Source organism: Candoia aspera, chromosome 3 (assembly GCF_035149785.1).
Source record: "Candoia aspera isolate rCanAsp1 chromosome 3, rCanAsp1.hap2, whole genome shotgun sequence".
NCBI classification, from domain to species: Eukaryota; Metazoa; Chordata; class Lepidosauria; order Squamata; family Boidae; genus Candoia; species Candoia aspera.
In genome coordinates this window covers 65,346,025-65,368,401 of record NC_086155.1, presented here as the reverse complement: position 1 = coordinate 65,368,401, position 22,377 = coordinate 65,346,025, and the positions used below count along the sequence as shown (strand labels likewise).

Below are 22,377 nucleotides of genomic sequence, written 5' to 3'. Positions count from 1 at the left end.
TCTCAAATTCATGTTCATTGCATCGGTGATGCTCTCTAACCATCTCACCCTCTGCCGTCCCCTTCTCCTTTTGCCTTCAGTCTTTCCCAGCATCAGGGTCTTTTCCAGTGAGTCTTCTCTTCGCATTAGGTGGCCAAAGTATTTGAGCTTCAGTATAGCAGAAGCCAACAAAAACATGTCTTCTTGTAAAGGATTTCAGGGGTTTATATGAGAAAGCACGTGTTACAAACTGGCAAGTGAGGTTTGTAAGAGAATTTTCACTCATTAAAAATGATCTCATTATTTGATAACTTTCCAGTGTAACCTCTGGCCACAGATAAATGAATCCTTCCAATTCAGATTTCTTTGCTGCTATTCCAAGTGTTCAGAAACCAATCACATTCACCTCTATCCCATTATGCACATAAAATCTACATGACCATCAATTGATAATACATTTTATTAAGAACTTCTCTTTATTTTCCAAATAACTATTAATCCAGAATCTGTTTACCTGAATTAATTGTGCACTTTCCTTCTAGGCCTCTTCAAGGGAGCTTTTTTTAAGTAGTTCTCCCCAAGTCAATGGTGTTTATATTCACTACACATTTTGGATGCACCTCCAAAGAATCTGGACTTCCAAGAGGCTTACTGGATGCACTTTAATCACACACTACAAAGCAATGGTGAGACTGCTCTCAGATAATTTAGCAAAAGCTCCTACAAAAAGACAATACAGCAGTTCTTTTCTTAATAGCTATTTATCCCAACCTGCCACAATTAATTAATTTAAGGAAAACAAGCATCTATAGCAAACCAGAAATTCCTACACAGTGCTATAAGAAATTCCTAGATCATCCATCACTCAAGCCTATGCTCTCATAGCTCGGGGGCGGAGAGTCACAGACAATGATAGCTTCATCCCATGACGCTGAGCCTAGCTTTGATGGAATGTTCCGAAACAAAACACCGTCAGAGGAACTGCGTCTTCGGCTGCCCTGCCCTTTGTGGTTTTCATCCACCACCTGGTATAAGGGCAGCCTGTTCTCCTTTGAAATCTGAGGCTGCCTGTCACTGGAGGCATTTTCAGCAGGTTGGCAATTCAAAGCTTCCTCATAGGTGGGAATACTGGTGGCCTCCCAGGTGCTGAAACAGAATCAAGACCACAAACAAAATCAGTTGTGGGGGGGGGGTGTATACTAAAATTAGATATTTCATTCTAAAATAAGGTTTACAAAGACAGGCACCAGCCCTGTTATCCGTTTTAGAGGAATTAGAAGCTTAGAGGGGAAAAAAGTATCTTCACTTTTCTTGGTGTCCACCACAAATAATATCATAGATGACACCAAACACCTCTGAAATTGTGATTATGTATCCCTGGAGATAAGTCATGCTGAACATAAGGAAGTTTCCTTTAGGCTTATAAAGGTGAATGAATCTGCAAGGTTTGCATTATTCTAAATTCAAATCTTTTACATCTCAAGTTTTTTCCCTCCCACATATTAAAAAAAATGCACATATTAGTCAAATCTTAGTAGAAAGAGACCAAATGAAATTCTCATTCCCTGGCACCAGCTAAATTCCATAAATAGTAATAATCTGTCCTATCACCAGCAGGAGAAAAAAAAATGTGGCTGCCTTACAAGTTGGAGTTGAAGGAGGAGTTTACAAATGCTGGCAACCCCAGTTCAGCATGAAAAAGATGGATGAATACACAGGGAAGCAAACCCGGGCTGGCAGAGGTATTATCTAGTCAGTTCAATCTGACTCATGACAATCAGCTGTTCAATTGCTGTACACATTACAGCTAAGCCCCAAACTCACATTTTTTGCTGCTCTGCCCACATAATCTGGCTATCCAAGCAGAATGGGAAGGAAAACCAGAATGCACCTGGCAGGAATTGGGCTTTTCAGGCCTAGGCAAAGCCACAGCCCTGCCAGGATCACCTTCCAGGCTTTGAAGACAGAGTGTCTAGGCAGAGTGAGGCAAATGTGAATTTAAGGGCAAATGCTTTCATCCTGTACCAGCAGAAACCATGATGCCTTTAAATTGGGGCTGCCCCCAAAGCCCTTGAGGTGCAGACTGAATGGGTTGGTGTAATGGACCATGAGAATAACCTTGGAGAAGAAGAAGGAAGAGCTGCAGCCTAGACAACAGTCAGATAAGAGATATCTCAGCCCACAGAAGGGATGGGCTGGAGAAAGCATTTCAGAAGTGACCCTTCCTAGGAAGGAGGAAAGAGAGGGGAGAAATGCTTTCAGACATTCTGTTAATGTAACCCTACAATAAAAGTAATGTTAGTACTTATGGTTTTGGTTTCCTATCTGGACTATCTTGAAGAGCTGACAGTTGGCCATATACCATTGTCTGCCTAGCCTTGCTGTGCCAGAATCTAAGGTCCAGGACTGGCAGCTGCTGGAAGCCCGTGTGTACAAAGCCATCAATCATCATTCTGTAGCTTGGTTTCCCCCCGCCCCCTCTCTCTCTAAAGTACCATCAACTGCACAACCTCTGTAAGCTGCCTGGGGCCACCTAGAGTACAGGCAGACAAATATCAGAAATAAAATGAAATAATTAAATCGTTGAGCACCTGAGCCTCTGATGCATCTCCACTGTCTTTAGGGAGACTAGATGTTTAATTAATCGCCTAGTTTACCTAAAGGAGAAGAAACACAGCTGAAGGAGTGGGGGGCAAGGGGCGGGTGGGTTGATCACCTTTGCAGGCAAAAGAGGACTGAGGGGCAGAGAATAAGTGAGGGGACAGATGGGAGGGAACTATCTTGCAAAAAAACAACAGAACCAATTGTAACCTCAATATTCACCAACTTGGTGAAAAAAATTTAAACTGCCTCCCCCACATACATAATGCCCACATGCAGAGTCCTGAAAATTCCACTTCTAGGTCAATTCTATTTGAAAGGTTAGTAGTTCATGGTATTGCAAAGTTTGAGAAGCCATTTCTTGTACTGTATTGTATTGTATTCTTGTATTGTGCAATTTGCTGTACTTTTTAAATTAGTTGAAATAACAGGGCTTTTTAAAAGACACATTGATATATCCTGATTATTAAATATTTTGATATTTATCACTTTGAAGGGCTAATGTGATAAACTATCAGGGGAACTGGTTGTGTTGCCTAGTTAAATTGATATCACTGAAAGCAGAATTCTTTTTAACTCAAATATATGTATCACCTACTAAAGATATTACAGTATACTAGAAATACAGAGGTTGAATGTGTAAAACCATTTGAGACATTTCTGAAAGCAAGCTAAGAAGCAGATCCTGCTGCAAATTTCTTTGGTGTTAGTGTAGTATCCACACACAATGGAACCTCAGCTTTTTCCACACTATTAAGTATTAAACTCAAAGGTATGCCCACTGATTAATGTTCACTGCATGGGCCACAAAACATACCTATTTTTTTTCTGTTCTATTTTCCTTAACAACATGGTTTGTGTACAGATAAAACTTTCACATAACCTTTGTTCATCTCACTTCCTCTTTTTCAAGGGGAACATAATTTAGAAGTGGAAATAACTATAAACAGAGATCGCTGAATTCATTGTGATTAGCCATGGCAGAGACTGCTCTATCTAAACTAAAAGGAATAATTTTTTAAAAAATTAGTAATGCACTATGTAATCACTGTTTCATAATTTCTGGTATAATAAAAATAGACAATGGTCTATAAAAGTAATTGGAGAAGTAATTTTATTCTTAGGCATAAGAGTCATGCTTTTAATCCCACCCTTTCACAATGCTGGGAGCAGGGGTGGATGGGTGAATCAAATTGCGTTGCCAGAATCAAAATTCTAACAATTCCGCTATCCTGGGATTTCACAATCCTATTTAAAATGGGCTAGTAATACTTCACATACCTATTGTTATGTTACTGTTCAGTTTTGTAGAAGATGATACACTAAAACAAAGTTCCTCAATATGGTGCCCACCTGAAGTTTTGGACTACAAAATATAATTCTTATTGTCTCCAAACACTTGCTGTGCTGGCTGGGTATTATGGAGTGGTAGTCTAATATCTAGGTGCGTTGTCTTGTCTCCAAAGCTAAGCAGGGTTAGGGGTGGTTAGAACTTGGATGACAGGCCTACAAGGAATTTGAAAAACATCCCAGAAGGCAATGGCAAACCACTTCTATACTGACACGTCCATGGAGTTACTAAAGTCAAGCTCAACTTGAAGGACTTTACAACCAGGTGCAACACATTTATATGGCATGAAATTGGGGTAGGCGATAATGGAGATATTCTTTTGAGAGCAGTAATAGCTCAACAAGCATGATCCTTGATTGGGAAAGATTCTTCCTCCTGCATTTTGCTAATGGCCAGCCTAAGGAACTGTGGTGCTGGGCTACCCCAAGGCAAAAGTCTTGAAAAGAATACCATTCACTGTTTCAGAATGCCATCTGGCTAGCTTGGCTTCTGACAAATTAACCTTCAACCCCTCTTTTCTCTTTTCGTGATGCTTCTACAGAAGTAACACATCCTGGCAATTACATATTTGCTAGGCAAGTCAAAAAGACTATGTTGGCTCCTCAGGTATGGCTACAAAGATTTTGCTAACCTGCACGTCTGCTTTTCAAGAGGTTCGACTGTGGAGTAATGAAGGTCCCGGGGAAAATGGTACTGGTAGTGCCGGGAAATTATTCCAGCATTGGCTGACCAAAGAAGTCCAAAGAGAAGAAGAAGCCCACCAATTCCACAACAGAAGAAGCTGACTGATCTGAGTACAGCACTCGAAGAGGAAGCCCTGGTCATAAGTTCTGTTTCTCCATGAGGCATGACTCTGGGCTCACTTGTAGGTGCGGTGACCCCCATTTCACCATCGCTCCACCAAGCAAAGCACAGTGTCCCCGTCACCAGCAGGATAGCGCCAGTGATGGTCACTCCATGACGCAGAGAAGTTATTGCCATGTTAAATACTGAGGCCTGTAGAGATTATAAAATGCTTTACAAGGAAAAAGTCTTGATGTCAGTGCTCATGCTGGAAAAGAGGGAAGAAAATAAATGGTGAGTAGATACAAACAGACCATAGGACAAACAAACAAAACAATCTGGCACAAACCTCAGATTCAAAGAGAATTGATTAAAGTTTATTGTGTGCCTTTTAAAACACTCCCACAGCCTTCTTAATGGAAAGAAAAATCAAATGCCATTTTGTGGCTATATTCAATAAAGGTCACACTTATCCTGGGGAGAAATATTTACAGCTTCTGCATTTGCGATGAATCAAATGGCTTTATAAATCTCTCTGCAATCTACAGCAAACATTCCCTTTTTATATGGAAATTGGATGAAGTCGCAGAGTTTGGAGGAATCCCCGCTGTCTTACCTATCTATCTACACCTTGATCCAAACAACACCAGATAATCCAATTTTTACATGACTTCATCACACATTCATTTTTGTAAGATAAACCTTTCATTCAACTGTGCCTACTCCAAGTGAAATACTAAGATTGTGTCCAGCTCAGCTAAAATCTGACATTCACCTTAATGCAGTGAGTACAAGCCCTTGCCATATGACTTTGCATTCAGATGAAAAGATTAACACAAAAAAACTTTTGTAGTAAAAAAATATAAAGTATGACTTAGGGCTATGTGTGCATTCTAGGCAATTCTGGAAGAGATTCAGATTTGAGAGGCCAATCGGTATCATATAATCGTATATAACAAAAGTTGTGTTATACTTTTTGATGCATATTTTCATTACCATAAATATACAGAAGCCAATTCCTGTCAAATCTCAAATTATAACATAACCACCTCACATTTGTTTTGTTCTCTGGAGTAAAGTAAATGGAATCTAGCTGGGATTAATATCTTTCTTTCCAATCACCTGTTGATATTTTTTGTGGTACATGGATGGCATTGTTTGTGCTACATATGCTACATGGCGTGCAACCATTAGTATGCAATTACATTATATATTAGTACTTCCATTGTCTTGTGCTTCGATAGCCTTTTCCAAAGGGCCAATTGTATGCCCACCTCAAAATCTTACTAAAAAAATTGAGCAGGCAATGCATTTCCATTTCTGGAAAGAACTGCAATGACCAATAATTTGCAGATTTAGGAAGATTCCATATTTTGCACATCCCAAATTCACAGTTGCTAGAATACTAGCTAAATGTTGGAATGAATTCTGATCAGATGCACCCCTACATCTATGTGCAATGTGAGCACTGTAATTATATGGGTGAGCCACTAACAGTGCAAAAAGGCTTGGTGTGAATCAGATGTTAATCATCATACACGTGGTTTCAAGTGGAATAAAAGGGCAAAATGAAATAAAGAAAAATAGTGTTTCAAAAACTAGCTTATTTAGCTATTCATGTCAAGACATAAAAATTTCATTACTGGTCTCTAAGTTCTTATTTTGCTAAATATATGGTAAAGCATGGTTTTGCTTGGATATAGCATCACAAGCAGAGGGGAAGAGAAAGAAATATACAGTACGTATTTATTCTGTTAGACATGATCTCTGACCATAAATAGAGGTGTGTGTTTGTTTATTGTCAAAACTTTGCACCAGGCATGGCTGTGAAAGTCTCTCAGCTCCACACTCACAAGCAGATGCAAAAAGGGCAGACCACTAGCTTTATTGTGAAGAAATAAAACACTTTTTCAGTTACAGGCAGTCCTCGCTTACCAACCACTCATTCAGCGACCATTCAAAGTTGTGATGGTGCTGAATGAGTGGTACTTACGACTGGTCCTCAAAGTTCTGGCCGTTGCAGTACTCCCACAGTCACGTGATAGTAATTTGGATGCTTGGCAACCAGCTTGTACTTAGGACAGTTGCAGCATCCAGCAATCATGTGATCACCATTTATGACTTTCCCTGCCAGCTTCCCGTAACCAAAGTCAATGGGAAGCCAGCAGGGAAGGTCACAAGTCACTCTGGTGAGTCCCCCCTGTCTTCCTGCGCTTGCGCCCCACCACACCCTCCATCCCCTGGCCTTCCTGCACTCACATGCAGCCTGAACCAGACCTCAGAGGGCCTCCCCCACCCACCCGCAGCACCCCCATGCTCCTTACCTGGGACTCCCACTGCTTCCCACTTAACAACCCATGTGTCTTGGGGTTACAATGGCAACTGGGAGTACCGGGATTGTTGCACTAAGCAGTGCAGTCATGTGACATTGCGCTTTATAACCGCATCACTTAGCAACAGCAATCCTGGTCCCAATTGCCGTCATAACCAGAGGACTACCTGTAATGGACTTTTGGATGCTTTTTTCTCAACTTTAAAGCACTCTGCCACCTGTGTCTTGTTTACCAAATGTGTTTCTCTGGCATGAGAACCAGGGGCTCTCATTTCACCAGCTTCTATCCTTACATTTACTCTAAAACACATATTCTAAAACAACTTTCCTTAGCCTGTGCTGGCACTGTATTTCTCAGAATTGTCAGTCAGAATGACAAAAATCCATGGTGATGCAGAAGGACTGAAATCCAGAAAACCTACAGTCATTGAACATATTACAAGCAAAATTGCATTTCACTTGAACAGGGCTATGGGTAACTGAATTATGAGGCACTGAAAGAAATCTTGCGTGACCTTATCCTTATCTAGTGAAAAGATATTGTAAAAATCAGGTTTATTAAAATAGTGACATTAGGTTTATTAAAACTGCAGATAGACTGATGATTGAAGTTAATGAATCCAGTATGTTTTTCAGCTCTAGGCATGCATCTCTAAAGCAATTATTCTTGTTTTAAGGGAAATGGGGCTGCTGTAGAGCTTGTCCTCTGCTGAAGGACAAAATGTGTAGCCTTTAGCCAAGGTACAAAAATCTAAGCATCAATTAGTCAATTGTACCTAGAAAAAACATAGTTCACCCTATCCTCACTAAAGTCTTTATCTCTCTATTTAATTTGGCTCCCAGAAAATCTTGGTGGCACAGACTCTTACATCTATTAAGCCCACTTGGATCTCTAAAGTTTGAGTTACCCTTGGCAACATGTTCAACATGGGTGAACAGAAGAGCTTTTACCTTTGAAACTGGGATAGGTCACCTTGTGTCCTCCAGATGTTTGGAATACCACTCTTGTGGCCAATGGTTAGAAACTATGCAAGTATTACTTTGAGGAAAATAAGCATATGGCCAAAGTTGTATGACCCAGCTTCATAACTTGATACAAGAATTTGCTCCATGGTAACAATTCATACTGATTTTAAAAGAATGTCATGTACTTCTGTCAATTCCTTTTAAAGCCTTTGGAAGGATTTGCATTATACAAGATATTAAGCCTGAGTACCACATCTGAATAGTACTAATTAATTAATGTTATTGAAATAGTCTTTTTTCAATACATTGGATTATGGGATCAGGCTTCTTGCATCTCAGGACTTTCATAAAGTATCTCTCAACATCTTGGATACTCAGGATCAAACTTTCAAAGTTGAAGGCTGCAAGTCTGTTGTCACTGCTTCCCCTTCAGCCCTTCTAACGAACTAAAAAGATGGAACATCCACAGATTAAGGCAAGACATATTACTGTTTCATCATTCAAAGACAGGAGACAACGTATGAATCAGAGATGAATCTAGATTCTAGATCAGGAGAGGTTAATATTTTGGATGGAAGATATTCATTTTTTAAACATAAATGGGAGCTAAGTGACATCATTATGAAGAGCAGAGGCAACATTTTTCAGCCCATTTTTTTCTGAAGAGGTATGGTGCCAAATAAGTTTGTTAAACTGCTACTGGGTCAGTTTTGCATTTTTGGGACGAAAAACCCATAGAAAATCAAACTGCTCAAAGTGGCCAATTCTGTTGGAGATGTTGACAAATCAGCATGCCTCATTTTTGCATATGTATGAGTTGCTCTAGGATGCAGATTCTCTATGTGTGAGGAAGATGTTTGTTGCCACTCCCACTTCCTCTCTCTCTCTTCCTCCTTCTTCCACTGACTGAGGAGGCAGCATACATGCTGCTCTGTCTCCCTCCATTATGGCCATATGCTTGGGCCTTGAAGAAGGATTTTTCCCATTTTCTCCACATAGTTCTTAGCAGCTATGAGGGCTAAGAGTTCATTAAGTTTAGGGAACAGAAGAAACAAAGAATCTTTATTTTTCCACTGAAGATGGGTGTAACTGAACCAAGAATAAAATCAGTAAGACTCTTTTTACCTTTAAACCTACTTTGTCTAAGCATGTGATTCTTTATGCTTAGGTGGGCAAAGTGTAAGATCAATAACCTATATTTCTCTAACATGCTCATTAAAGCTATTTAAGATAATATTATTTTTCTGTGTGCAGCTTCTCCGCTGTGTTAAGCTCTGCTCCATTCAGTGGTCCTAGCTGTCCACTAATGGCTTCAAATTCTGTAACCAAATTTTGGTGGGGCAATCTGGGACTGATCTGGGAGCCACAAAATGGTCACAAGATTGCCCACTGCTACAGTCCAGTCTTCCCCAACTTGGTGCCCCCAACTTGGTGCCCCCAGAATTCTGGGAGTTGAAGTCCACACATCTTCAAGCTGCCAAGGTGGAGAAACACTGGGTAAGAGGCTAATCAGGAGAGCAAAGCAAGAGTGACTGTGCGCAGGCAATGTTGAACTACACTGGAGAAAGACTGAATTGGCTGAAAGCATGTCCTTCCTTGTCTGTATCTTCACAATGCCCAAAGCACTGACTGGTAAAAAGTTAATTTGGCCATCACATAAAGGCAAGACCCTGGACGAAGTACAGAGGAATTTGTCCTTGTGAATGGAAGGACCAGCGATAATAAACTAAAGAAAAGCTGAAAGGGGGGAGTTTCTTTGCAGTTCAGCCAAGACCAGTTTGCTATTTTCATTTTTATTTTTTTATTTTTGCCATGTGAAACAACCCAGAAAACATTCTCCAGTTCAGCATTCTGGGATGACTTTTGTGGGGGAGGTTAATAGCTTAACACATTTTCTGTCGCTTACAAAATAATAAGAGAGTGACAGTTTTATAGGAGGAAAGAAAAAGAATTTTCCCTCCCTGGCAAAAAGCTGCAAGAGCAACATTTCCAACATCCCCAGCCCACGCTGCTAAGAAGGGAGGAGCAACAGATACAGTGGACTCCCACACTGAGACCTGCTAAATTATGTGCATGTATGCTCGGAACTAAAATTTCTAAGCATCAGCCACAGTCCAATGTACTTAGATTGCATTTTAAGTATCCCAACTGATCTTCTTACCACAAGGGTCTTTTAAAATGTATTTTAAAAAATTAAATGTTTTCATGGGATCTGTTGGAAATGAAGCAAATTTATTGAGGATGTGAGTGGGACAAATTTAAGACAAAATCTGTTTCCACAAATTATTTTTTCCCCCAATATTTCCTCCTTTGGATGCAGCGATTACAAGTTCAACAGATGCTTCTGCTTTAGGAATTTAGAATAAAGAGATTGTTCCTTCCCATTTTTTCATTACAGCAAGATTAATGCTCTCCCAGTAAGGTATGAAGATTAAGGAGGATCCCCACCTCCTCAGTTCAACACACAAGCTTTAAATAATGCTGGATGTATGCATTTTAGGAGATGCTATTGGTTGGTTGGTTGGTTGGTTGGTTGGTTGGTTGGTTGGTTGGTTGGTTGGTTGGTTGGTTGGTCGGTTGAACTTGTACACCACCAGCTTCAATCAAATCTGGGTTCTTTACAACAAATAAAAGCAACATAATAAAAGCAATAAAATACTACCTAGTTATACAATCATAGTGCTATCCTACCCATTCCTAAAAGGTTTAGGCTCCAAATGTCCTGTGGAAGAACTCTGTCTTCAAGGCTGTCTCCAAAAATGTTGAAGTATGTGCAACTCAAAACTCTGGGGGTAGGCTGTTCCACAAGAATGGAACCCATTGGAGAAACCCTGCCTCTGGCCACACAGCCCCTCATCTCACAACTGTGGGACAACTTCAGCTTCTCCATCTGAGACAGTGCTTTTATGGTCAAATTTAAGCTTCCTGAATTGTACTTGGAGGCCTACTGGAAGGCAATGTAACACCTGCAACACCCATGTGCTACGGCTCTTACCTGTCAGCATGTAGGCTGTTGCATTCAGCACCAGTTGCAGCTTCCTGGTGGCCTTCAAAGGAAATGCTATATAAAATTCATTGCTGTATTCCAGTGTTTCTCAACCTTGGCAACTTTAAGATGTCTGGACTTCAGCTCCCAGAATTCCCCAGCCAGCATGCTAAGGTTGCTAAGGTTGAGAAACACTGCTATAGTCCATTTAGGCGGTGATGAGGACATGAATCATTTTTGGGCCTCCACCTAGGCATCCAATCGCCATTAGTCCAGGAAACCTCCCAAGCTGAAGACCTGCAGTTATTGTACAATGAATTTGGTAATATTTGCTCAAGGGTAAGCCCCACTGAACATAATAGGACTTAAGTCATCCTGTTATGAAATACAATTGCATTGTTTAAAACAGCAATTTTAAAATTAATCAGTAAGCATAAACTCTGGTGGTAGGTTTGCCTTGAAACTTGTGTGTGTGTGCATTCAAGTCATTCTTGTCTCCTGGCGACTATCTGGACAAGTCCCTGCAGTTTTCTTAGCAACATTCTCAGAAGTGATTTGCCACTGCCTTTTTCCAAGGGCTGAGCAAGGGAATGGACCAAAGTCACCCAGCTAGCTTCATTCCTAAGACTCATCGTTTCCTGGTTTCTAGCCTGGTGCCTTAAACCACTACGACAAACTGGCTCTCTTGCTTGGAAATTAGCTCTTAAAAATTAATTTTTCAGAAGCATGATTTGAATATTTTTAAAATCCAGACTCTGAATTCACAATGTCACATTTGCTAATTTGAAAAAATGTACGGCAAGCTCCACAGGGATTGTGCTGAATAGGACACTCAATGCACTCATTCCCAATGCAATGAGGAATATAGTTGCGAAATTACATGGAGTTCTGCATGAGGGTGAGCCAGGCTGTTCATGTAGCAAATCAGCAGCCGTCTCCTGGACATTGCTGGAACATGGGCAGTCATGATCATAAAGGCTTGCTATCTGTATCACTGCTAATCTTTCCCTTATGCTCATGTCATGCGCCTGCTTTTCTAAAGAGGTTCAGCAGCATCAAATGGCCCTTTCTTTGATCTCGTCACCCAGTTCCAAGACGGTTTCTATATCAGGGTGGCAACTCACACTCCACATGCAGTCTAATTTGCACCCCCAGAATTGCCCTAAAACAGGTTTTTTCAAACTGTGTCTCAAAGAACCCTAAGATTCTAAGGTTATCATTTTTCTCCTAGACAATCACATGTCAGCTATGTCCAGTAAGCTTGTTAAATTTTTAACAATAGCCATGGCCTGCAGAAATCATCTGGTGCCTCCCATACACTATTAATTGCTTCTGGCTTTTCGGTTTAACTTCTGTTTTTTTCAATTTTATACCATTGTTTTATATTTTATGTGTTGTAATATTGTCTTCCTTTAAATATTGGTCTTGAACCATAAATAAATAATAAAACTATGTGCCATATAAAGAAGTAGAGGTCTTCCTTTTATTGGTCCTAGATCTCCCTGCATTTAGCTTCTCTGCAGAGGCATGCCAAAATTCCCACTCTTGGTAGAAGGCTGTGCAAATGGTTATCACTGAACAAATTGAACCCCTCTTGAGGGGTGCAAAGCAAATAACTACCATGTGTGCAGCTTCAGTGAGTAGCATTTGTTCATATCCATACACGGCACTGGATCTCAGAATGCAGTATTGTAAACACAGCCCACAGCTGCATGTGAAGCGTTCTAATTCACAGGCTCTTGTATTCTGATGAGATATAGCTCAGCTTATATCTGGGTACTGATAGATCAATAGATAGAAATATTTCAGTAACAGAAGTGACTTTCTACCTATAAAACCCTCCCTCCCCTGCAAATTCTATAGGGAAGGACACTTATAGTTTTCCCAGGGTCAGGGTGCCCCAAAAGAACGTATCTGTAGCCTCTAAATATGGTAATACACTCTCTTAATCTTTATTAGCTATACCTTTTGTCACCTGCCAACCTTTGAAAGTTGGTAATAATAATTTCAAATGCCTTTTCTCCTCTGCAGAAATTTTGAATGGATTAAATTGCCACCTAAATATTGTCCCCCAAAAGAAAGATCCTTAGACCTCGGGAAAAGAAAGCCATTTTCAGGAGGTGAACCTGAAGAATGAGACAGCTTTACATATCATCTGTGGCTTTTATAAACAGTTCCAGGAAAGTCTAATCAGGAAAACAGCTTTTTCAGAGATGTCACAAACAAACAAGCCATAGGGAATAGTGAGATGGCAGAATGTCTTAACTTATATTTTATATCTGTCTACTCTCAGAAAGGAAATGGAAGGAGGAAGCAACAGTTCAAAATAAACAAGGAGAGGGTAAAAGAACACTTAAATGATGTCAGTGATCTAAGTCTCCATGGCCAGATGAGTTACATCCTAGGGCAGTGTTTCTCAACCTTGGCAAGTTTAAGATGGGTGGACTTCAACTCCCAGAATTCCTCAGCCAGGACTTAGGAAGTTACAAAGCTGTCAACTTGATGTTTATACTGGGCAAGGTCCTTGAGCAGATTATTAACAAGTTTCTGAGCACTTGGGTAGGAATGCAACAATTAACGAGAATCTGACACTTGACAAGACATTTGACAAAAAGTATGATATTAATAAGGATATTATTAATGTTATTAAAACATCGTAAAATATAGGTTAGATGATCCAACCATTAGATGGATTCATAACTGGCTGAATCACACACACACACACACACACACACACAAAGTGTATTCATACATGGCTCCTTATCAGCTTGGAGATTCGCATCAAGTAGAGTGCCACAGGGCTCTGTCCTGGGCCTTGGGCTGTTCAATATTTTTATTAATGACCTGGATGAATGAAGGGATTGAGGGAATGATAATCAAATCTGCACATGATCCAAAACTAGGAGGAATAGGTTTAGAAGAGAAAGTTAAGATTCGAAAGATCTAGACAGTCTTGAATAGCAGGCTGAAACAGACAAGACTGAATTTAAGAGGGAAAAATATGAAGTCCTACATGGGGGGAGGAAAAAAACAAACAAAAGGCACAAGTATGGGATGGAGACCTGGCTTGGCAATAGTTCATGTGAACAGAATCTGGGTGTTCTAACAGATCTCAGGCTGAACATGAGCCAACAGTGTAATGCAGCTGCTGAGAAAGAAAATGCTATTTTGGGGTGTATTAACAGGAGCACAGGGTCTTGATCACAGGAAGGAATTGCCCACTCTACTCAGCCTTGGCCAGGGCGCTGTGTCAGGTTGATGAGAGAATGCTGTGTCCAGTTTTGGGCACTGCAATCTACAAAGGAAAGGACATCAGCAAAGTAGAGCAAGTTCAGATGATGACCATCAAGAAGGTAATGGGACTGAAAAGCAAGCCCTATGACAACTAAAGGAACTGGATATGTCTGGCTTGTAAAACAAAAGGTTCAGGGGGGTTCTAATAGCAGTCTTCAGATATCTAAAGAGTTATTACAGAGAAGAGGGAGTAGATTTGTTCTGGAGGGCAGGACCAGAAACAATGGTTTGAAACTGCAGAGAAGTAGATTCACTTTCGAAGAGGAATTTCCCGACTGTAAAATCTGTCATCAGTTGCCCCCTGAAGTGATACATTCCTTTCCCCAGAGCTCGTCTAACAGAGACTGGCTAGCCATTTATCTAAAATGCTTTAGCAGATCCTGCACCACATAGGGAGCTGGACTAGATGATCTCTGAGATCCTTTCCAGTTCTATGATTCTCTGACAGTTTTTGCAAAAGATGCAAAAATCTGAAGTGCCTTGTGCAGTTCTGTGTGCTAAGCATCCATTGCTTCATTTTAATATACAATCTACTGCATCAGAAACATCTGTGGAGTACAGAAGGTCCAGAATTACGGTCTGTAGGGAGTGGAGGGAAGATCGCAATATGTTGGCTGAACAACTTCGGTTTCATTGTGTGTCAGTGTTCCTTAGGGTTACCACACTTCATGCAAACAGCTAATCCAAGAACAGTGTTACCCACAATTAAGCAAAATGTGGTCTGAAGATTCAGCTCACCCTTATGACTCATTTTCAAACCCTTTAAACAGGAATGCCTGAATCTAAACCAGGTTCTATAAATAAACCTGTGGGTAAATCTCATTCTTTACTGTATAAGATGTAGGGACACAAGCAAGTGAATGAAAGTTTTGGCTTTCCACCACACAGAGAGGAACGCGGGGAGAGGATATAAGCTGAATACCATTTTCCCTCATCAGCATCAATCTTTCTCCTTTCTGTGTCCCTCAGAAGCACCCGCAGACATGTAGGAAGCAATTCGATTCAAGAACCCCAACTGGACCCGATCTAGATAGAGAGGAGACAATCACCCTTCCCAGTTATGCTCAACTCTTTAAAAAACGCAGCTTTAAAGAAAAAAGAAAAACCAGGGGAAAACTCCTAATGGGCATTATGTTCTCCGCTGTGTCAGTAGCGGCAAAATGGCTTAATTCAAGTCGGGATGAAATACTGCACAGTTCGTGAAGTCAGCAGGACGACCCAAGGCCCGGCCAGCACGTAGCACCTTGTCAAACACCCTTCAGCGGAAGCGAGCAACCTTGTGAAGTCCGCTCGCGCCTCTCCGCGCGTTTTGCGCCCGCCCGCTCCCGTCGCGACCCCCCGGGCTGTACTTACGAATCACCCGCAGCTTCAGGTGTTCCCCATCTACTTAAGCGGCAGCCCGCGCGGCGCGGAAGAAGCCACCCGCGGAGCGGTCTCGGCGGCTGGAGGGAGAAAGCGCAGCAGGAAAGCGGACTTGCAAGCGCAGGTCCTCGCCGGCTCTGTCAGTCCGCGCCACTAACTTTGGAAACTGCAACAGCGCCCTCCAGCGAAAAAAGCAGGGATTTCCCCAAAGTTTGAATTTGGAGGAAGAGACCGAGAACATCCCAGCGCAGAAATTCTGTGCTGATGCTTTCTGCCGAACTGGTTATACTAATGCTTCAAAATGATCGCCTTAACCCCTTCTGTTCTACATACTTGACAAAAAGGAGGGAAAAAATGAAGGAGGAACGGGGGCGGGGGGAAGCGCTGCATCTCAGCACCACTGAGTGGGACTAAATCTCAAGATAGAAACATGAGCAGCGCCCTCTCATGTCGAGTGGAGCGTGGGATGGCTTTAGAAAGTGTGCCTGTCACTAAGAGAAAAGCGCAAGGCAGCTCAATAGTTAACAGCAACTTATTACAGCCCTTTTCTGTGGTTCTGGGACCTATTATGGAGTTTTGAAGGGGAGGGCTTGTTTTGATCATACTAGAGCAGCGACTCCCAAACTTGTAGTCAATGACATATTTGGGATTTTGAGAACATTTAAAGGGTGCTTTCTCAAAATAGCTTCCACAAAGGACATGACCTGTCCTAAACATCCATTTACCAAAAGATAAATCAGTGTTTCTCAAACTTGGCAACTTTAAGGTGCATGGAACCTTAAATTCCCCAGCCAATCCTTATTTTTATCCCACCTTTATTATTTTTATAAATATCTCAAGGTGGGGAACATACCTAATACTCCTTCCTCCTCCTATTTTCCCCACAACACCAATCCTATGAGGTAAGTTGGGCTGAGAGAGAGTGACTGGCCCAAGGTCACCCAGCCGGCTTTCCTTTAGCATTATTTTTTCTGAATAGGTTACCACAGTCCCAAACAACACACTTATCCATCATCCATTCATTATTTTATTTTTTTTAATAATGCAAATCCATGTGGGATCCAGGAGCATTTTTAACATGAATGTGACATTTGAAGTTAGTACTTGGTTTTACAGCATTTAATCCAATTAATTAAATAATTTATTATAAAATCAGGGCAGGAACAGAGCCTTAAGAGAATGGACAGAGGTTTGCCACTATTTTGAAGACCCAGACTTTAAATGGGCTTGTCTACACTACTAAAACTATAGTTTTACTATGAGAGCCAGTTTTACCAAAATTAGGTAACTGAGTTTCCTCAAGAGGAGGAGGAGGAGGAGGAATTTAGCTGGGGGAAGGCAGGAAAATATTGCAGGAAAGATCTGGAGGCACTGTATTAACACCTCACCAAATTACCATTTGAAGATTCTCCAAGGAAGCCGTGTTCATGTCTTATTACTTGAAACATCTGACTAATCCGATCCGTTCTTTTGTGACCATTTCTGCTATGTACCAATTTGCATTATGGGGCAACACCCATATGGTAACATCCATTGCATGTCATCTAGGCCAGGCTGTCATAACTATAGAAACCTTTGCCCATCTGATTTCATGGCTGGATAAGCAAAGCCATGCTTATAATTTTAGCAGATGAAAAGTCATCCGGCCTTTACATCCAGCTTGATTTTCATTTTGATACAGGCTTCCCAAGTTGCCTATGTCCTCACCTCGAGCAAATCTGGCATCTTTCAGAGCATTCAGCCAAAGCAAAGATTAATTTTTATTATCTCTGTGTTGCTGAGAAAAGAGCCAGGAGATTAAGGGAAACATTATCCAATAACATGACTCTACAAAAAATATCATAAACACAAATGAAAAGGGAGAGAGTTTTCAAAAGAACTCTGCTTATTTTTAATACTGAGAAAGCTGCTTCTCCTTTCATACTCCCCATTTTACTGGCCCATGTGAAGGAGTCATAATTAAATCATAAGGGAAGGTTCCATCCCTGGACCTTCATAAGAAGAATTCCTGGTAAAGGACTGTTTGACAGCCAAAGACCAGCCTTCACAACATCTGTTGCAGGAGGGATGTATTACTGCATCTTAATGGGGGGGGGGGGGAAGAGTGAGTGCTGCATTAGGTGTGACAAAATGGACAGGGCTGTGTGAGCAAATTGAGGTTTTGTCATAGAGGAGTGTTGTGGGGATTGCCAAGTAGGTGGCAGCACCTAGCTGAGCCTGGCTGGTCTTAAAAAACTAAACAGCATTGCACCTGGTTAATACTTAGATGTGAGACCATCAGAAAATTCATGAGCTATAGGTTTGAATGGGAAGCTATAAAAACTTTCAGAAAAAAGATAGTGGCAAACCTTTTCCACATTGTATTTGAGGAGTAACAACAACAACGATAAAGAGCAGGTAAAATATTGTGGGATTTCTGAAAACAAACTGATAAAGTCTTGGCACACAACACACCAGATTTCACTGTGGTTGAAAAGAAAATGTGGATAATTGATGTGGCAATACCAGGAGATAATACTATAGAAGACAAAGATTTGGAGAAGATCACAAAAAATCAAGTTCTGAAAATCAAAGTTAAAAGATTATGGCAAAAACTGGCATGGTGGTCCCAGTGCTTATTGGCACACTGGGTGCCATACCAAAAAACCTCGGACAGCACTTAGAAAATCTGTGCATTGACAAAATTTCCATCCATCAATTACAAAAGGCCACACTGAGGGGAGGGGAGGGGAGGGGAGGGGGAGGGGGAGGGGGAGGGGGACTGTTCCAGTAGGAACTTGTAAAAAAACAAAAAAACAAAAAGCTGGAATGAAGAGATGAAGCTGCCACAGAGTACAGTAACTGTTGGAAGTAGAGGCATTTGCCTACAATGAAATGAAGTGCAGCAGGTGAACCAGACAGAACTGTTTGAGTTGTATTGACACTGGGGTCAGCTGGTCACGTGGATCAGCCCAAGAGAAACAATTCAGGGAAAGAAAGAAAAATGTTCACGAAACATGGATTTCTCAGTGTAATAGCTGTAATCTTTTAGATATCACAGTTTTCCTTCTAGTTTTATCTTTTTTAAAATTATTATCCTGATAAGAGGATTAGAAATCATGCTAGTTGGCAGGTAAATTAGATATAAAGAAATGTCATATTGCTAATTGCCTTATCACTATCAGGTAAGGCAATTATCACACTTATTAGAGTATAATTCTAACTGATCAGGAACAGTTTTACAAACTGACACACTCCGGGCATGCTAAACTACAATTTCCACCACACAGCTGGCTGGGGATTAGGAGAGCATACCCTTAGCATAGTATTGCCAATGATTTTATTATTTTAATGATTTTATTTTTTTGATACAATTACCGCAACAATGGATGCAAACATTGGAACAGTCAGGCATATGACGCAAGACCAAACAGCATTTCGTTCTGTTATACATAGGGTCCCCTTGAGTCAAAAACAACTCGACAGCAACTAACAACAACAACCCTTAGCATGCCAGCAATATCCAGTTTGGGAGAAGCAAGACAAGATCACTCACACACCTATAAGTAAAATGAATGGAATGGATATACAGTAGTGTTCCTTTGGCTGAGATGAGAAAGTGCTTGGAATTTTAGTTTATACCCATTGGGCATTTGTACTGGATCTTCCTTTTTTTTTTTTTTTGCAGGGGGGGAGTCTGCTGTGTAACTAGTATTGCATTTCTATTTTTCCACCACACAATACATTCCACATTCCTACACATAAGCAACTTACCTACATCAAAGTGGAATGATACTGCTATCAAGGCATAAACTTCTCAAAAACAATGAAACATGAAGATTGATGACTTTCCAACCTTCAGTTGCTGTGGAATTTGGAATTTTATGCCTGGAACACAATGGATGCCTATGGTTTAAATTAGGTTGCTGGTTTCAGCACTCTTTACAGCTTCAGCCTTAACCTCCCACCTGTGCTCAGATATAAGAAAGAGCATGTTCTCCTCAGAAAAGAGACAAAGTTAGAAAAGGAACAACATATCTCAACCTACTTGGCGTGGCAGTGGAGACAGCTCTGCCTCTTACTCAGAAGAGTACAGACCTCTGTGCTTTCAAACTAACTCCAAGTCCAGTACTCCTTCCACACCCTGCCATTCTTGCTCTTTGCCACTTAAGTTTGCTCTCTGCTGCCATGTGGATTATGATTAAAAGCTCACTTGGACAACAGTGCTGCGTTTCAGCCTTCTGCATATAACAGTTCGACAAACTCTGCTAAATTTATTCCTGAACTCATGGCTCCTGCTCAAAAAGCAGATGGCAGGCATGCCTAGGGCACTTTTGCACAGGTTTATCTCGTGTACCAATTACACCTATTCCTGTAGCAGAAGGCCCTGCTTTTGGGCACATGCCTTAATCACTTCTCATTTGGATTACTGTAATATACTCTACACAGGGCTGCTCTTGAAGCACGTTTAGAAACTACAGCTGGTTCAGAATGTAGTGGTAGAAGAAATATTTGATATTTCTTGTTATGCTCCTATAGCATAACATATAGCTTTCAGGTGTGATTCAAGGTGCTGATTTTCACCTATAAAGCCTATACCACATAGGGCCAGGCTGTTTTGGTTACCACCTCTCTCCCATTGTTTCTGTTTACCCCACTAGATCTAGCAGAGAGGGCATGCTCCAGGTCCCTTCCATCAAACAAGGTTCCCTTGTTGGATCCTGGAGTTATGCACTCTCAGTGGCAGCGCATATTCCATGGAATAGCATCCCCCAGAAGGCCCTAACCTTGTTAGCCTTTTGCAAGGCTCTGAAGAGGTGGCTGTTTCCCCAGGCACTTGGGCCAGGAGGTTAGGCAAACTCCACTGTGCTTTCTTTTTGTGATTGGAGTTCATTGTTTTAATCACGGGCACTATAGATTTCATAATACGGTTTTGGTTTTAATCTTTGTATGCCACCCAAAGACATTCAGGGGGCATCTAACTTGTCTGAAGACTTTTCCCTGTAAGGAAAAGAAGTTTTCAGAACTCCAACTGTGGTATATAGGATAGGTAGAATTAACTTTCTACCAGTTCCAAACTGGGTCTGGGGAAAGCACATAATCCAGAGAAAAGCCTATTAATTCCTCCTCCACCAATGAAATAGTTGTTTTTTAATTGTCTTCAGTATATAAGTCAATCCGTTCAAATGTATTTTTCTTCTTTTCTTCTGTTCTAATTGGGTTTTTTCATTTGTTGCTTCTTATTATATTGTTCTTATATTGTTTGCTGTATTGTGCACCGCCCAAAATAATTTAGAGTCAGGCAGCACCAAATCAAATCAAATCAAATCAAATCAAAAAATAAACTTATTGTCCTTCATACGTGGTGGAGTTCAATTGTAGATCCCCAACCTTATGGGAGTAGAGTAGGAGATCAGAACTCAGTTTTAACAGTTACTGGGACCACACTTTAAGCCTACAGCGTTCCAGGCAATGTGCCAAAAGTCAGCACGTGGCTTGAAAAATACTCCTGCCATACCTTTGTATCCTGCTTGAACCCTTTAAATGTGGTGTGGTACAAAGAGCTCTGCCAACTTTCTCTGCCCATTCATTCTGGGTAACATGCTGATCAATTTGGTTTTATTTTGCCTGCTAATGAATTTGCTATGTCCAAACCCTGCAAACTCCTGATTTGTTCAGCCCTGCATGTAATATGGCAAATACCCAAAACCTGCAGATGGTTTGCCTCGTGCCATGACATCATGCCAGGGGACCGAGGAGAGGCGTAGAGCATTCCAGGCAATGTGCCACAAATCAGCACGTGGCTTGAAATGGACCCCCACAGTGCTTGTGCCAACGCCTGGCTGCTCTTGCATGCGAGCATGCCAACTGCATTTTCAAGTTTATAGAAATGGTCGATGGCACGGTGCATTTTCTAAATTCATTTCATGGCTATATTTAATTATACAGTGCAGGTGAATATTCATGGTCGTACAAGCTGTGACGGGTAAGGCATCTTTTACAGCACAAAACATAATGAAGCCTGCATTTTTATTTCCTAAGAAAACCAGACCACCATCAACTATGGCTAATCAGAGGCAGCCAAACTATTTATGGTAAAGGTTAATTCTTTGCTGTCCCCTTCCCCCGAGCGGAGGTTCTAATCCGGACTCCGCGCTTCCAGCCGGGCGGGAAAAGGAAGTTTCTCCTCCTGGCTCGGGCCAAATCAGATTCGATCCTGTCACGAGATCCTCTTGCCCGCTTCCTCACCAAACACCTTCTCGTGCCATTCTTCTGAAACTGATACTGAAGATACACCTGGGGAAATCTCCCCATGCTCAGAGGCCACGTCCCATGTGGGTCCTCGCGAGGCTGAGCCCTCTTTCCACACAGAACACGTTTTGCAAATCCGTTCCGAAGGCGCGGACCACAAAGAGGCCGTCCTTCGTGCTAACTCGCGCTCGTGCCGCTCCGAAGCCTCGGTCTCCAGTTTGGTTCCCCATCGTCCCTTCTACCGGCCCTGGCTCCCTCAGCCAATCCCAGCGCTCGGCGCCTGATCCGATCCAAACGGCGTTTTCCCATTAGTTGGACAGTAACCCTCTCCCCACCGCTCAGCCAACCCGGAGAGAGATGCGCGGAGAGGGGCGGTGGCGGGGAGGTGGCTTGCTGGCGGTCTGAAAGATTAGTGCCGGCTGGGCGCGATCCGTGGGCACCAGTGATCCATTAGGCTACGCGAGGAAGGGGAAGGGGGCATCCATAGGGACG

General features: G+C 41.6%; 1 protein-coding gene across 2 annotated transcripts; it reads right to left on the bottom strand.

Annotated features, from left to right (window-relative positions):
• Positions 1–209: 209 nt before the first annotated feature.
• TMEM61 (transmembrane protein 61) lies at positions 210–15,777 on the bottom strand. 2 transcript variants are annotated; one of them, XM_063300138.1, is made up of 3 exons: positions 15,646–15,777; positions 4,563–4,982; positions 210–1,125 (listed from the first exon to the last, which is right to left on the bottom strand). In XM_063300138.1, the coding sequence occupies exons 2-3, from the start codon at positions 4,910–4,912 to the stop codon at positions 834–836; spliced, it is 642 nt and encodes a 213-aa protein (XP_063156208.1). In that variant the 5' UTR covers positions 4,913–4,982; positions 15,646–15,777; the 3' UTR covers positions 210–833. The 2 variants fall into 2 exon arrangements, with proteins under 2 accessions (XP_063156208.1, XP_063156209.1); XM_063300139.1 differs by lacking the exon at positions 15,646–15,777 and having other exon boundaries at positions 4,563–5,423.
• Positions 15,778–22,377: the final 6,600 nt, after the last annotated feature.